This window comes from Cetorhinus maximus, chromosome 20, assembly GCF_964194155.1.
Source record: "Cetorhinus maximus chromosome 20, sCetMax3.hap1.1, whole genome shotgun sequence".
NCBI lineage: Eukaryota > Metazoa > Chordata > Chondrichthyes > Lamniformes > Cetorhinidae > Cetorhinus > Cetorhinus maximus.
The window spans coordinates 50,202,189-50,219,896 of record NC_135898.1 but is presented as its reverse complement, the minus strand read 5'-3'; the positions used below and the strand labels follow the sequence as shown (position 1 = coordinate 50,219,896).

Below are 17,708 nucleotides of genomic sequence, written 5' to 3'. Positions count from 1 at the left end.
TTAGACAATACTGTGATAGATGCAGAATGAAGAGCAATTTTTCAAAAAAAAGGACAAGTTTTTTTTTTGGTAGATAAATTTGGGTATTTGACTCCATGTGTTAACCATCCGACAGTAGTATTTCCAGTCAAGTTTGAGCAGTGCTTGGGCTGGAACTTCTCTACACAGTGATTTGAAATTTGACCTTAGTTGTAGTGATATCAGACAACACGATGAATCCCAGGACAATCTCCAATGAGTCAGAGAATACACTGTTATATGGCATAATAACCCCATATTATAAAAAGTATATTTGATCTTCTGAACCATAAGTAAATGTAAAAGTTGACTTTTCATACATCTGCCTCATTGTCTTTTATGTACCATCCTAGAGCTCACTTTTCTGTGATTTCTGTGCATTCATTCCATTTAGGAAAATGTCTTTTTCATGTGTCTGTTGGTTGTTGCATCTATTTGTAATAAGTCATTCTTGAATCAGCTTTGTATGACATGTTTCTACTGATTTGCGCTTTTCAATAAAGTACATATAGAATGAAAATCAGAATCTAGGTATGTGAACAGACAAATAAGCTCAAAGCACACAATGCTGCATCTTTAAAACATCAATATAGACTACATTCAACTGGTATGTATGTGACATGGAAATATTATTCATCATGATTTAGAACAGTATTTAAATCAAAGTTACTTGTAAAAACAAAAGCAAGCTCATTATTCCTTAGCCAGTCCAATTAATTTTGGCATGAGTCTAAAATCTAACCAGCAGTGGTAAGAAATGTCTACAGACTCAGGTTTGCAGATTACATGTATATTTTCAGCATTTAAAGTACCAGTACATTAAACACCAACAGTGCAAAGGCAAATTTAGATCCACTTTGAGTCTCCAAAACAGAATATCGCAATGTGCGGAAGTAACAGTTTTGTTCTACAGTAGTAAATCTGTTCACTGGTTTATGTTATCTACTGCAATAAGTATTGCACTGTAGCAAAGTTTGACATTTTCCGATGAGATTATCATAAGCATTTTAAGTCTAACTTTTCCTTTTCTAACTTTATTTCACGTCAATTTAAGTTGCACAAATATACGGAACAGAATAGCAGCGTACATACATTCAGTCCTCTACAAGATAAATTTCCAAATGAGAAGTTTACGTGGAAATAATCAGTAGTTTGACAATGGGCAATGAATAAAAGATGTTTTGAAAAGAACAATTAGTGAGGAGGAACGAAAACTCAAGTGAAATATTTTGTATAATGTACACAGATCAAAAGTTACATTTGGATCAATACTCATTGTTAACTGATCTTCCCACAAAGGTCAAAATTAGTAGAGTAAAATCTTGATTAAAGTCCATTATCCTTACAGTTTTATAATTATAAGCAAGTGGAATGCATCTCCATACCATATATTTTATTTTCTATTTTTCACCCTATTATAGCAATAAACACAGAAGTTAAAACAACCCAATTTCTTAAGTTTAGAACATAAGCAAATGCAGGACATAATTAAAGCAGGTCTATTTGCTTGAATTAATTCATTTCTCCATAATTGACCAAGAAAAATATTTATACAGTACCTTATATCAAAATATCTTCCACACAGTTAATTATTTTTGAAAAGCACGACTTATGCAGGCAAATATACTTTAAACACAGATGTTGATTTCTTTCTATGTGCTTGGTACCAAGTTGTACGAGAATAGAATTTGACATTTCCTAATTCTGAAAATCCTAGTAATTCCCGAACTAAGATAAATTAAGCTTAGTTAACTGATGCAAACTGTTACATTAAATTCTTCAATATCCAGTTTATTTTTTTACTTTTAAGATGAGAATGTTTGATCAGTTAAACTGATTGATCTCATATCCAATGGGTACAGATCATAAATCTAATTTTGTTTTCACACACTGGTAGAGAATGTAAACAAATGATTTCAATTGCTGTAAACAAATTTCTGCAAGTTTTAGCATGCTCACAGATAAAGACTTTTTTGAAATAATATTTTGTGGATTCCAATACTTTGATCTGTATATTTTTCTATCTTTGCAATACAAAAACACAAGATATAAACAATTGTTGGAGTGCGTTAAGTATAGAATGCCTCAGTACTAAATGTACTCTTATGAAGTTTGAAAGAAAAATCTTCCAATCTTGAATTTGGAACTTCATTGATGTTTAGCAGAATCTCTTGGGTAAAACTCTGCCACTGTACTTTGAGGGATACGTTTCAACATTTCCTTAGGGAATATTCGGAGCAACTGCCAGCCAATATCCAAAGTTTCAAATACGGTCCTATTATCATATGGACCTGTGAAAAACAACAAATTTCCTCTTTATTTGGACTGTGGTTTGTATGCTTTTCAAAACGGAAAAAAATAAATTGAAATAAAATAAAGTGCTAAGCATTATGCATTTAAAATATCACTTTAAACAAAATAAATGGTATGTTCACATACCACCAGGACCGATGGGATGCATCCAAGGTTACTGAGGGAAGTGAGTGGAAATTATGGAGACATGGGCCATAACTTTCCAGTCTTCCTTAGACTTGGGTGGTGCTAGAGTACTGGAGAATTGCAAATGTTACATCCTTGTTCAAAATAGGTGCCAAGATAAGCCCAGCAACTACAGGTCAGTCAGTTTACTTTAGTGGTGGGAAAGCTTCTAGAAATGATTCAGGTGTAAATCAGGTGGTCAAGGGATAGTCAAGCATCGAGGATGTAAGTTGGGTCAGGTCTGGGGGCAGTTGGCTGGTCAAGTCTGGGTCAGTTGTGGAGTTACCCAGGTTTTAATCTCTTACATTTCCTATCAAGGTAACTACTGCAGCACTGTCTGAAGCCTTTGACTTTAGCTCAGAGACAGAGACATTTGCAATGGGTCCCAGGGAGCAGGAGAGTTACCCATTGGAAGTTTAAACTTTCCATTCAATTTCCTCATAGGTCTGCAGGTCAAGACCTTCGTAGGGTCCTGACATGCATCTTCCGTCATACGTCCGGTCTCTAATAATTTGGAGACTCTAATATTTGAGCCAATATAAAATGAAGGGTACAATTCTAAAAATGGTGCAGGAGACGAGGGACCTATGCATAAATCATTGAAGGTGGCAGGACAGGTTGAGAGCACAGTTTATAAAGCATTCCACATCCTAGGCTTTATTAATTGGGCCACAGAGTATAAAAGTAAGTAAGTTATGTTAAACTTGTATAGCACAATAGTTCGGCTTCAACTGGCGTTCAGTTCTGGGCACCACACTTTAGGAAAAATGTGCAGGCATTACAGAGTGCAGAAAAGATTCATGAGAATAGTCCCAGGGATGAAGAACTTCAGTTACATGGATAGACAGGAGAAGTTGGGGCTGGTTTCCTTGGAGGAGAAGGTTCAGAGGAGATTTGATAGAGGTATTTAAATCATGAGGGGTATGGACATAGTAGATAGGGAAAATGTTTCCATTGGTAGAAGGATCGAGAACCAGAGGGCACAAATATAAGATAATTGGCTAAAGAAGCAATGGCGACATGAGAAAAGACTTTTCCACACAGTGAGTGGTTAGGATCTGGAATGTTGCTTGAGTGTATGCTGGAGGCAGGTTCAATCGAGGCTTTCAAGAGGCAATTGGATTGTTATCTGAAAGGAAGAATGTGCAAGACTATGAGAAGGTTGGGGAGCTACACCAGGCAGATTGATCCTGTGGAGAGCTGGCACAAATGGGCCGAATGGCCGCCTTCTGTGCTGTAATAATTGTGAAATTCTCTTCTTGCAAATACTTTTTGTAAAAATATGTACTTCTCTAAGACAACTTATATTTACATAGCACTTTTAACATAATAAAGTGTCCAAGATGCTTCACAAGAGTATTAGAAAATAAAATGAGACCGAGCCACATAGGAATTATTAGACCAGATGAACAAAAGCTTGGTCAAAGGGTAAGTTTTAAAAGTGTCTTAAAAGAGGAAAGCGAGGCAGAAAGGTGGGGCTTTATGGGGATGACCTTTGTGAGGCAACTGAAGGCACAATGACCAATAGTGGAGCAATTAAAATTGGGAATGAACAAGAGGCCAGAATCAGAATAGCGCAGATATCTGAGAATAGTTGAGCTGAAGGAGATTGCAAGAATAGGGACAAGGCCATGTAGGGATTTGAAAAACAAGGGTGAGTATTTTAAAATCAAGATACCGCTTAACCAGGAGCCAACCGCTTAACCAGGAGCCAACATAGTCACCAAGTACATTGGTGGTGAAAGGGACTTGATGTGAATTAAGAACACAAGCAGCAGAGTTTTGGATGACCAAGTTTATGGAGGCTAAAATGTGGGAGGCCAGTCATCAGCATGATGAAATGGTCAAGTCCAGAGTTAACAAAAGCATGGATGAGAGTTTCAACAGCAGACGAGTTGAGACAGGAGAAAAGTTGGGCAAGTTAGGGAGGTGGAAATAGACAGTCTTAGGTGATGGTGCAAATGCGTGGTTGGAAGCTCATCTCAGGGTCAAATGTGAAGGCTTGAACAGACTGGTTTAATCTCTGAATGCTGATAGGGAGATAGATGAAGTTGGTATCTAGGGAATGAAGTTTGCAGCAGCAACTGAAAACAATGGCTTCAGTTTTCTCAATATTTAATAGGAGGAAATTTTTGTTCATCCAACACTGGATGTCAGATAAACAGTCTGATAATTTAGCAACAGTAGAGTCGTTAAGAGAGGTGGTGGTGCTGGTTGTTGTCAGCAAACCTATGGAATGTTGTTGGATGATACAGGCAAGGGGCAGCATATAGATGAGAAATAGGAGGGGGCAATAGATATATCCTTAGGAGACACAAGAGCCAATAGTGCCAGAGCAGGAAGAGAAACCAACGCAAGTGATACTCTGGATTTGATTGGATAGATAAGAATAAAACCAGGAGAGAACAATCCCAACAGCTGGACGAGTATGGAGAGGAACTGGAGGAGGATGGTGGGTCAACTGTGTCAAAGACTATAGACAGGTGGAAAAGGATGAGGAGGGAAAGTTTGCCTTTGTCAGTCACATAAGAGGTCATTTGTGACTTAGCAAGGTACTTTGGCAGGGACAAAAACCTGATTGGAGGGATTCAAACGTGGAGTTCCAGGAAAGATGGACATGGATTTTTTATTTTATTCTTTCACGGGTTGTGGGCATTGCTGGCTAGGCCAGTCTTTATTGCTCACTCTAATTTCCCTTGAGGTGGTGGTGGTAAGCCACCTTCTTGAACTGCTGCAGTCTATGTAGTGTAGGTACACCCACAGTGCTGTTAGACAGCAAGTTCCAGGATTTTGACCCAACGTCGCTGAAGGAACAGTGATATATTTCCATATTTCTATGGTATATAGCTTGGAGGGGTGAAACTTGCAGGTGGTGGTGTTCCCATGGATCTTGTGCCCTTGTCCTTCTAGGTGGTAGAGGTCACAGGTTTAGAAGGTGTTGTCAAAGCAGCGTTGGTGAGTTGCTGCAGTGAATCTTGTAGATGGTGCATACTGATGCCACTGTGTGTTAATGGTGGAGGGAGTGAATGTTTGAGGTGGTGGATGGGGTGCCAATCAAGCAGGCTGTTTTGTCCTGAATGGTGTTGAGTTTCTTGAATGTTGTTGAAGCTGCACTCACCCAGGCAAGTGGAAAGTATTCTATCACACTCTTGACTTGTGCCCTGTAGATGGTGGACAGGCTTTGGGGAGTCAGGAGGCAAGTTATTCTCCACAGAATTCCCAGCCTCTGACCTGATGTAACTGCACAGTATTTATATGACTGGTCCAGTTCAGCTTCTGGCCAATGGTAACCCCCCAAGATGTTGATAATGGGGGAATTCAGTAATGGTAATGCCATTGAATGTCATGGGAAGATGACTGGAGATGGTCATTGCCTGGCACTTGTGTGACGCAAATGTAACTTGCCACTTATCAACCCAAACCTGAGTGTTGTCCAGGTCTTACTGCATATGGTCAAATGCTTCAGTCTGTGGCGAGTTAGGAGGCGACAACATATTCAAGGACTTAGGAGAGGAATGGGAGGTTGGAAATGGGGCGGAAGTTTGCAAGGATGGTGGGGTAAAATGTTTTTCTTTTTAGCAGAGGGATGATGGCAGATTTAAAGGAGAGAGGGAGAACACCTCAAGTGAGCAAACTGTTGTCAATATCAGCTAATATGGGGACCAGGAGGGGGAAGTTGGCTGGTCAACAGTTTAGTGGGAATAGGGTTGAGGCAACAGGAAGCTGGTGTCATGGTCAAGATAGGTGAGAAACTAAAGAAAGAGGTAAGTTCAGGGCTAGGGCCTTCTGCATTTGAAAAGTTTGGCTAAGTAAAGCTATATGGTCCAAATTATCTTAGGTTAATTTAATATTTTCAGGCATGCTTATTGTCTGTATGATATACACATACCTTGTGCAATGAAATTCTTCTCAAATTTCTGCAGAAATTCTAAATATAAGAGGTCGTCAGGCGTGAGAGCTTCTTCACCAACCACAGCTTTCATGGCTTGGACATCTTTTCCAATGGCATAGCAAGCATACTGTGCAGACAGAACATTTCATAACTTATTTAATAATGCTTAACTGACACTGGTTGGATTATTATTAAATTATTATAAGTTATTAGCAGATTCAAATCTAGATATAGCTAGGCTAAGTATTCCGTATGTCATTTAGTTTTGTTTAAACTCCAATGTCTTTTCATTTAAAAAATAATTAGAAGGCAAGTGTAAACACTTAGCAGTGAACTTTATCTTTGTTGTGGTGATAACAGTACTGAGGAAGTAGTTCCATTTATGTAACAGTGCAAGTGGGAGGTACCGACTCAAGCTACTCTCATCCTAAAAATATACTCTGTCCTCGACCCATCCTTTACATTTAAGCATCAGTAACAATTTTGAGGTAATTGTGATATAGACTCTCATCCACTAGAAACCAGGCCAAGACTGGCTAAACTAATTTTTTCTTTGCATGCCTACAGCTAGCACACAGTGGAAATTTTGATTTCAAACACAGGTTCAGGAAGTAAAAGATGGTATCGTAACCCATTACTGGGGAACCTATCAGTGAACTATTGTAAAATAAAATCACCACCAAAACATGTGATCTCTCTAATTGCATTAAGTCCTATATAGCATAATATAAATTTAATTCATGTTCTGCCATTTGAGCAGCTCAAAAAGTAGCAAGATAAAAGTCTGTTCAGTTATAAGATATACCTCAATTTTGAAACCCTTGATTTCAGGCATTTATTTAACAGTTTAAAAACCTTACCAGCTGATTAGACACTTCAGGATGATCTTTCCGTGTCATACCTTCCCCAATGGCAGACTTCATTAATCGCGATAGAGATGGTAAAACATTAATAGGTGGATAGATCTGTAACAGCAGTTGAAAGTTTGTAAATACATTTCCTCTCATAAGAATTTGATAGATACAATTTGTGCATTGAATAACCAATGTTATTTCTCCATGTGCATTATTTTTAAGGGGACAAGCACTTTGTGGTAGGTAACAGTGAGTCACAGTACAATCCTATAACAAAGTATGGAAAGTAAGGAGTGTTCTCAAATTAGAATCTCAGCCTCCTTTTAAGAGCTAATATACAGAATTTTTTCCCCACAACTACATTACAACCCCCGTAGAGACCAAGAACTTTAAAAAATATTTTAAAATTTCCAGTGACTGACTGAAAGGGTCACACGTCAAGGATTTCAAGTTTCAAGACTTTTACTATAAAAAAACTAAAAACATTGTATATACACTGAAATATGACCGAAATGTTAACTCTGTTTGTCGCTCCACAGATGCTGCCAGACCTGCTGAGTTTTTCCAGCATTTTCTGGTTTATTTTGTATAAACACTATTCAGTACGCAACTTATACTCTTAAACTACAGAAAAGAAATTCCCTATTTAGTTTTAATATGAACGACAATCCCTCGCCACGGTTATACTTTACATTGTCGCTCAAGCAGACACTTTACTCTTCTGGGACCAGTCCAAAGCTATTCTCCACTCCTGATTGCCTGCTTCCTCTTTCCTTTCCCAGTGGGGTAACTTCAAATCCCAGAACTGACTTTTACTATGAGGGTTGCACTAGAGATTCCTTCCCTCTAGCCCAAAGTGGGAAAATCTTCCAGCCTCTTTTAAATCCTCACAAATTTGATCTCTTCAATCCAAGTGCAAGCTTCACCCGCATTCTGCACGATGACCAGTACAGTTAAGCATTTTCGCTGCTTCAGGTGCAGCATTGGCTGCCTCCACCTCCTGCCTCTCAGATGACTGACTTGTGACAGAGTTTCAGGAATATCTCAGGAAATCTGCAGCCCAATAGTACAATGGCTATTCTATTCACTTTTCCCTTCCAGGCTTATGTAAGAGCGATGAGCTACCGCATGATATATATGACAGGGTTCGTCCTCAAAGATCGCTACTTCCACGTAGGTATGAGCTGCCCAGGACACACAAAAGCGATGTCCCTCTATGGCCCATCTTATCTGTGACCGGTTCAGTACAACATAAATTAGCCAAATGGTTGGGTGAATTTTTACAACCAGTTTTGAGCAATTTTTCCACATACGCAATGAAGGACTCCTTCACATTTGCGAAGGCCATACAGGACTTGCATATCGATTGCAATGCTGTGTCCATGTGCTCATTTGACATTGCTAACCTATTCAATGTTTCACTTAGATATTTGCGCTGCAGCACTATGTCATGGTGATCTAGGCCTGCCACCATTGAGTGAATCAGTATTCATCGAACTTATGAACTCGGCAACTCGCGCAGTTGGGTTCAGTTTTAATAAAGCTATGTATGCCCAAACAGATGGTGTTGCCATGGGAACCCCTCTAGGTCCAGCTCTCACAAACATCTTTGTTGGGTTCCATGAGAAACATGTCTTCGATGGAATGACACCTAGCCTCTTATCCCCTGCATATTTCCGATATGTGGATGATACGTTTGCTATATTTAAATCCACAGCTGCATGTAACAATTTCTTACATGTCTTAATGGGCTCCATCCTGAGCTCAAATTCACCTATGAAATGGAGCAGTCAAACAAACTCCCCTTCCTTGACGTACTAGTTGCGAAATCAGTCAGTGGGTTCTCTACCACAGTCTACCGCAAACCTACCTTCACTGGTCAAATTACGTGTTAGGATTCTTACAGTTCCACATACTAGAAGATTGGTCTTACTGGCAACCTTGTAAATAGTGAGCAAATGGTTCGGGGCCCTATGTAAACTTGATGCTGAAATAGGGCGCATCAAAGGCATCCTGCAGGATAATGGCTATCCTGATCAGATCATTTTGCGCTGTGTATCATGCAAACTCATAAACGGGTCCAAGGCCATCACTTTCGGCCCTGAGAAGTGCCCAGTCTACTTCAGATTACCCTGGAAGGGCAAGGTATCTCAAAAACTGGAGCTACAGGTGAAGCTAGCTGTTTCATACTGCTACTATGTAGTAGCAACATGAGTGGTATTCGCCACTTACAGGATGCTGCTGTCAAGCCAAAAAAAGACGTTCTGCCTATCACACAAATGAGAAATGTGGCATATGAATTTCAGTGCCAGTGTGATGCTAGTATGTAGGCCATACATCCCAAAGACCAGCGGATCATATCAAACAGCATGCCCCAGCCGATGTTCGCAATGGACAGCATACAGACCGTACCCGACCAGCCCGTGTTTTCAAAACTCAAAACACAGTGTCCAACATTAGATGCGATTCTGTGATTGGACCAACATTTGCTAAATAATCCTCAGTGTGCTAAGAATTGGAATTTAAGATCATCCAATTTAAGATTGTCAGTCGTGGAGCATTTTCATGTACTAGAAGCTACATATATTAATACACAGGGCCCTGCTCTTTGCAAACAGAAAGAACATGTACATATATTGCACCTATTTCAGCTAAACAAAATAAGTGACAGCCATTCGCTGACTCATTCCTCAGGGCAATGTCTTGATCAATCAGGGTCAAGCTGCCTGGTTTAAATTTCAAACAATGCTTGGCAGTTAACTGTCAGTCACCATCACTGGTGCATTTTCCAAGGCAACACCACTTGCCAACCAATCAGCACTCTCTTCACATACAGTATAAATTGTTGTTTTCCCCTTATATTGGTATTTTTGCGAGTGTCCTGATGAGTGCAAGACAAACAGCTTAGACATCTCTTTTTTCAGCAATATTCAAAGGAGAGTCTCATGGGCCTTGTATCTAGGTAGAAATGCTAATTAGCTATCTTGTAGACCCCCAATTCCATTCTATCTTGCAATTAAACAGACAGTTTAAAGAATAACCATTTATAAAACCAGACATTCTAAAACCTCCCTATGACACTTGGCGCCTAATAGTCTACCCACAGATAGTACAGCTGCTCTCTCCATTGTCTACTGGTGTGAGCATATTGCACCTTCTTCCCAGTGAGTTAATCCAGGAGCTTCCCTTGTCCCCATAGCAACCGAGTCACCCAGGCGTGTCAAGCAGAATTCAGAGCAGGTCACATGATCCCCCTTCATTCTACTTTAAATTAAAGAGGCAGCCCCAAAACAATCTTTCAAACTTCGTATTTATAGCAACTACATTTTTTCAGCCTCAACTTGAACAATTGCTTCCTTTGTGTCCAAGTGTCTAGTTCGCTATAGGTTGTTGATATAGCATGTTTTCATTGCCATCTCCCTCATCCCAACAAGTGGTTTAAACCAACCCATGTACAGGGAAAGGAGCTGCCTGCAATCACTTTAAAAAGGAGAGAATTCCTGCCATGATCACAATGAAATAGTACAAAACATAGTTCTGCTTGCAGACAATCAATATCACCATGCAAGAAAAAATTAGTAGCACCCACAAATTAATTTGTTCAAATTATTACAAAGTAATTATAGCACAGAAACATTCAATCCAACAGATCCATACCTGTGTTTCTGATCTACACTGGCCTCTTCCCACACTTCTTCATCTAAACCCATCAAGTATTCTTTCCTTCCTCCTGTGCTTATCCAGTTTCCCCTTAAATGCACCTAAGTTACTTGTCTCACCTACACCCTGTGGTTGGGAGTTCAAAATTCTAACCACTCTCTGGGTAAACAAATTTCTCCTCGAGTTCCATATTGAATTCATTAGTGACCATCTTACATTTACAGCCCCTAGTTCTGGTCTCGCTTGCAAATGGAAGCATCACCCCTCCTGAAGAGGCTTTTGCACCTTAAGAATTAAGCATTCAAAAGTGTTGAGCTACATTGCTACTTTTGCATACCCAAAACCATTTTGCTAGATGCAAAAGTTTAAATGCAGGTTCAGCCAATTATTTGTATAAACATTTTGGAATAAGTACAACTTGAATTGTGCATCTGAAATAATTTCTCATATATATCTACACAGCTCTATTTAAAGCCATAAGCATTGGAAGCTTCTAATTTTATGGATCCATCAACTGAACACCATCAAATCAAATTTCCCAAATTTATGCATTACTAGCAAACCCTCTTTTTTAAAAAGGTACCTTCCAACTCATTTCTATGCATCTTACCTGTCTATTGTGTAACTGGCGATCAACATAGACCTGACCTTCTGTGATATATCCAGTCAAATCAGGAATGGGGTGAGTAATATCTACAAGAAAAAGATAAATTATAATAAACAAATTTTAATCGTGATCTGGAATTGAATGCATACTTCCAATTAATAGAAATGGTAAAGTGGCAAGGACCCAGATTTTTCAGTGTTAATGACAGCAAAACTGTCAGTATTCGCCATCATTACTCCATTGAAACTGAACTTCAGGAGTCTGCTTGCAGCTGCTGTCAGTGACTTTGCCTTTCTCCAGAGGGTGCGCTGTTGAGGTCTTTCCAGACTGCAATTCTTGAGCAATCAGTTGACGAAAACTTCCACACTGTTAGTTCAGATGTAAAAATCCTTGAAAAAGTTACACCTTGTTTAATGCGGTGTAACTGAATTTCTATAAGTGTTCTAAGTTTATATTTACTACTGAACAACCCGACTGGCCCAGAAAAACTAATTTTATTTTTGTAGGGTGCCAACTTTCTCCATTATGATTAAAAAATTATTTTAAAGTTGTGGAATTGTTTAAGTTTATTTATAATATTTTAAGTTCTATCATGATTCATTTATTTTGCTGTCTGGAAATTTAAATTTTAAAAAGTGAAGGGTCATCAGAACCTTCAGTGTGGTTGGTTGCTTACCTTATTGACATCATGGCTGTAGAACACCTGGCAATCCTCTTGACTTAGTAATAGCTTTAAACTGCCATTGTCAAGGGGGAATTGACGGTACAAAGATCAATAGGGCAGTGGTGAGCACTATTGCTATGCTGATTACCACAAAATCCAACCCATGATTTTCTGCCAATTCTGTACAGACCCATACAGCACAGGAGGAGGCCTACCAATTAGTGTCACTGCCCTGCTCTTTCCCAATAGCAATGCAAATTTTTTCTCCAAGTATATATTCAACTTTCTTCTAAGTTACTATTAAATCTGCTTTCTTTGTCCTTTTAAGCATTGCATTCCAAATCATAACTCATTGCATTCAATTGTATAATTGCAGTTTGCTTCTTTTGCAAACTGATTATGTCCATGGAAACAGTTTCTCCTTATTTAGTCTCCAAACTCTTCATAACTTTGAACAGTTCAATTAAAATCACCCCTCAATTCCCTACACCAAGGAAAATAATTCCAACTTCTCTAATCTCTCCATATAAGTGAAGTGTCTCACCCTGGTACCATTCCAGTAAACCTCTATAACTTCTTCAAGGCCTTGACATCCTTCCCAAGGGATGGTGCCCAGAACTGAACAAAATGCTCCTGATGAGCCCTAAACACTAAATTATGAACCTGCCTGTTGTTGTACTCTATTCCTATACTTATAAAGCCCAGGATCCCATCTGTTTTTTTAAACAGCCATGTCAACTTGTCCTGCCATCATTTGACAATGGATTAGCTGTGGTTGGGGTAATTGGAAAAAGTGCAGTGGAGTGTTGTGTGATAGAAGTATCGCTGAAACTGAAAGTAGGAATCTACAAGACAGTTGCGAGATCAGCCTTGCGATAGAGTGCAGAGACTTTGGCAACATGAAGAAAAGAGGGACAATGACTGGATACTAATGAGATGCAGATGCTGCAATGGAAAGTGGAGTAACAAGGACAAAATCAGGAACCAACACATCAGGTCATCAGTGAAGATTTTGGGAGCATCGAAGCAAGTAGCCAAAAAGAGATTGAATTAGTATGGTCATTTGTTGTGGAGCGAGGGGGGGAAATTTGATGAAATGAGTGATGGAGATGGGACTGCAGGAAGATGATGTGCTGGTGAGAGACTTAAATGCAATAGGATTGGAAGAGGAATGGGTGACAGATAAGAGATGGAAAAGGGTGATCCACCAGCGTTGTGGTGACTCCAAGTAAAATAGGAGAAGCCGAAAGATGATTAACTTGGCGTGCCACCTTTAAAATTGTGTGTGTAAACCCCAGCTTTCTTTTCCTGTACTCACTTTAAAATAGCACCAATTAATTTGTATTGCTTCTCATTCTTCCTTCCAAAATTCATCACTTCATACTTCTCTGCTCGAAAAATGTGCATGCTATCTTTCCCTCTTGCTTTTATAGATCAAAAATACACCTATTTTACTCACCATCATTGGGCATAGTAAGGATAGGAATCTGTGTGATGGACCCATTTCTGCCCTCAATCCGTCCAGCTCGTTCATAAATAGTAGCCAAATCAGTATACATATAACCAGGGAAACCACGACGACCAGGTACTTCTTCTCGAGCTGCTGAAACCTTAGATGTAAAAGATAAACTCCTTGTGTGTGTAATATATATATTTTAACACCAAATATTAGCTTACAGAGTGACTTCAAGTTGCTGCTTGGTGCTATTAATATTCATTGTATATAAAAAAGGATAAACGATTCAAATCTTTATTCTGAGCCTATTCACAATATAGACTCCAAATAAATATATATGCATATGCCTTATTACTATGTTTATATTCATTATACACACTTTTATTTGAACAAGACCAAAATTCCTCAGGTGTGGATATGATTCAACTCAGGCTGATCGTCTGAAGGGATGGGTGGGAGGTAGAGGCAGGATTTTGGCAGTAACATTCAATTTGACAAATTCCTGCCCCATTTGTCTAATGGGAAGACGAGTTTTCCTCTCTCACATCTACATCCACAGCAACTTGTGTGGGGTGTCCATGTTTGAATCCCTATATTCAGGTTTCTGACCCTGCTACAGTACCAAAACTGCTCTTGAGGTCACAAGTGACATCCAATGTGACTGTTACAAAGCTAAACTATCCGTCTCATCCTTCTCAACCTGACTGCAGCCTTTGACAGTTGATCACACCATCCTCCTCCAACACCGCTCCAGTGTTGTCCAGCTGGATGTGACTGCACTCGGCTGATTCCATTCTTATCTATCTAATCATAGCCTGAGAATCAACTGCAATGACTCTCTTCTCACTTCTACACAGTTACCTCTGATGGCCCCCAAGGATCTACTCATCAGCCCTGTGTATGCTGACCTACAATGGCTCCTGGTTAAGTAATGTTTTAATTTTAAAATTCTCATTGTTTAAAAATCCCTCCATGGCCTTGCCTCTCCTTGCTCTATAATCTCCTACATCCCCAAGATACTGGCCTCTTTGAGCATCCCCAATTTTAATGATTCCACCATTGGTGGCCATGCCTTCAGTTGCTTGGGCTCAATGATCTGGAATTCCGTCCCTAAATCTCTCTGCCTCTCTTTCTTCCTTTGAGATCCCTTAAAGCCTACCTCTTTGAGCAAGGTTTTAGTCACCTGCCCTAATATTTTAGGTGGCTCAGTGACAAATTTTGTTTTATAATTCAAAACGCAGCATCTAGGGACATTTTATTACGTTAAAAGCATTTGTTTTTTTTTGTCTGGGGAGATTCACAGGTGACCTCATAATTCTACCCAGAGGGAATCTGTTACCCAGGCGTCACTTCAGAGCTCTGAAGAAGTCATACGGACTCGAAACGTTAACTGTGTTTCTCTCTCCACAGATGCTGCCAGACATGCTTTTTCCAGCATTTTCTGTTTTTATATGTAATAAGGCCAAGACTGATTAGCTGGAAAACTGGCCTTTTTTCCCTAATTAGATATACTTTTATTTTTACAAAAATCGTGAATCCTCACTTCAAAATAATGGTTCAGTGGACACGGGAAAATGAAAATGTTTTACTTAATGAAAACTAAATTAAGTTAAATAGCAGAATACGGATAAAAATAACTTCAATGCAGGTCAAACTTATCTATGTTGAAAAAGTAGTTACGTAAATATCACTTTATTCTAATAGCAAAGATGTAGTTTACCAAAATCTACTGAAAAGAATGCTCTGAATCAAGGCCAATGCTTTTTCAAAGCTTTGTTAGTAATCAATTGCATTTAGTTTGCGCTGTGCAGCAATAGATGTGGCCTCACCTCCAGACGACAGCAGCAACATTCATGCTATGTCCACAGTTATTAGTAAATAAATGAAAATAATCTACAGACATCTCCCTATCTGAACAAAAACTGTGTTTTTCAACCTTGGTAACAGTCTTCCACACCAAAATTGCTTTCAAAAGCAGCGTAGACTTGTTCAACAAAAGGCTAAAGAGCAAATACATCTAACATAACACAATAAACTACATGCAATCTCCATTTAGATATTACCATTAAATAAGCACTACAAACATTAAGTGATCTGTCCATCATTGTGTGGAGAATGCCTTCAAAAAACTATAAAAAGTACTTTGACATTCATGATGGAACAGACAGATTTTCAAGGACTATGATCTGAACTCAAATTTAAGTTAATACCTACAAGAGGTTTTAAACTGGGTGCTCAGGGTTTATGTGAGGAGATTACAGAATTTGACAATTTATAGGAAACCTCCCAGGGCAGTGGGGAAAGGGGTGCATTTAAAAATCAACCCAATCCCAACCACCAATTTTGGTTTTAACTGAGGCAGGCAACAAATCCTCTCTCAGGAGAGAGGTCGAGCCCTAAAAAATTTAAAGGAGGCTGTGGTCTCCGTTTAACCTACTTTTTGTTTTACAGGCTGGGTATCCTGGGCTTCAGGAAGGTTTGTAGGGCAGAGAAGCAAAAGTGTTTCTTCCCACTTCCCACCCAGCCCAACAAGTAAACCTGTGAACTGCCCACACCACAATCTGTCCAATTGCCAAACTCCACCCCCAAAATCTGCACAACCTATCCCCTCTTTGATCTGACCACCTTCTCCTCTCCTACACAAGCTGAAGGATGGTAAATCTGATCCAATTTACACCAAGCCATGTGGCTACCTGACTCCCATAAAATAAATTGATAGCTCAAGAACAACCAGCTGGATTAAGCAATGACAATATAGATAAATGCAAGATCACATACATTGGAATAGAAAACACACAAGTGTAAAAATGTGCAAGTATGCATTAAAAATCCACTGTAAATATTTGCTAAAAGCATTCAATATGAAGCTATCAAGTCTAATTACAAGATGGAATGCCCTTGTAGGCAAATATGATTATAAAATAATTTATTCCAACTTTATACAACCTCTTCAGAAACTACATTTGGAATATTACACATGGAGAAGAATGTTCCTGAACATATTAATTTTAGAAGGTCAATTGTGAAATCAGTTTAATTACAAAAGAGAATGATTGAGGGAGTATGCAATCAAATATATATAATGGTGCAATAAAACCAGACAATGTGGGCTTCATGGCTACATTGATACCCTAGAGTCTTGCTTAGTTACCTTCGGGGAATGTAGGCTAGTGACAAATCTTTATCATCTATGAAACTTTGTGATTGTTGCCTCTATTCGGAGATCGAGTGGGTTGATTGGTTGGTCAATAATAGGGCAAGCTATGCAGATTCTAGAAGGAACATACTTTATCATGATTTTTCCTCATTCCATTCTTTATATTTCCAGGTTATCTCCTCCCTGGTCCCCTAACCTACAATACAGACAGTTGCACTCGCTCAGCAAACATTTACATTATATTATACTATAATTAATACCTCCCCTACCACTGAACATCTTACACATGATGCTGTTCCTTTATACAAGATGAACATTCGGGATGGGGAAAATGCACGTACCTCTCTCAAAGCCTCAGCATAAGAGCTCATGTCTGTTAAAATAACCAACACATGCTTCTCACATTGATAGGCCAGGTATTCTGCAGTAGTCAGTGCAAGACGAGGTGTAATAATGCGTTCAATGCTGTTGAAAGAGACAGCTACCCATCAGTATTCAGATCAGTACTAGTCTTAGAATGTAAACATTTCAGTATTAGCTTTACATCCACATAGTATTTCTGCTGGGGGACATGAGAATGGGAGTAGGCCATTTAGCCCATCAGGCCTGCTCTGCCATTTAGTCAGATCATGGCTGATCTGTAGCTTATCTCCAAATTCCTCAATATCTTTGGTTAACAAAAATCTTTCATTCATAGTTTTAAAATTAATTTATCTTGCATTAACTATTATGGAAGAGAGTTCCAAACTTTTACCACCCTTTATATGTATTTCCTAACTTCACTCCTGAAAACTGTTGGTGACAGCAAAAGTAATGTTGACATCTTCTTGGCAAACCAATTTGCGAGTCTATTCACTTTAATTACAATTTAAAATGTTTCATCATGCTGATCAACTTTCCACAGAAATTAAACTAAAATCAA

General features: G+C 38.9%; 1 protein-coding gene across 1 annotated transcript in view; it reads right to left on the bottom strand.

Annotated features, from left to right (window-relative positions):
- Window positions 1–792: 792 nt before the first annotated feature.
- Window positions 793–17,708, bottom strand: part of atp6v1ba (ATPase, H+ transporting, lysosomal, V1 subunit B, member a) — a 64,553-nt gene continuing 47,637 nt past the window's right edge. Inside the window, exons 9-14 of the mRNA XM_078564659.1 lie at window positions 17,128–17,251; window positions 13,633–13,783; window positions 11,513–11,595; window positions 7,249–7,353; window positions 6,386–6,515; window positions 793–2,309 (exon numbers count right to left, since the gene is read on the bottom strand). Of these exons, the coding sequence (XP_078420785.1) occupies window positions 2,167–2,309; window positions 6,386–6,515; window positions 7,249–7,353; window positions 11,513–11,595; window positions 13,633–13,783; window positions 17,128–17,251 (736 nt within the window). The 3' untranslated portion in view covers window positions 793–2,166. The remainder of the gene's footprint in view (window positions 2,310–6,385; window positions 6,516–7,248; window positions 7,354–11,512; window positions 11,596–13,632; window positions 13,784–17,127; window positions 17,252–17,708) is intronic.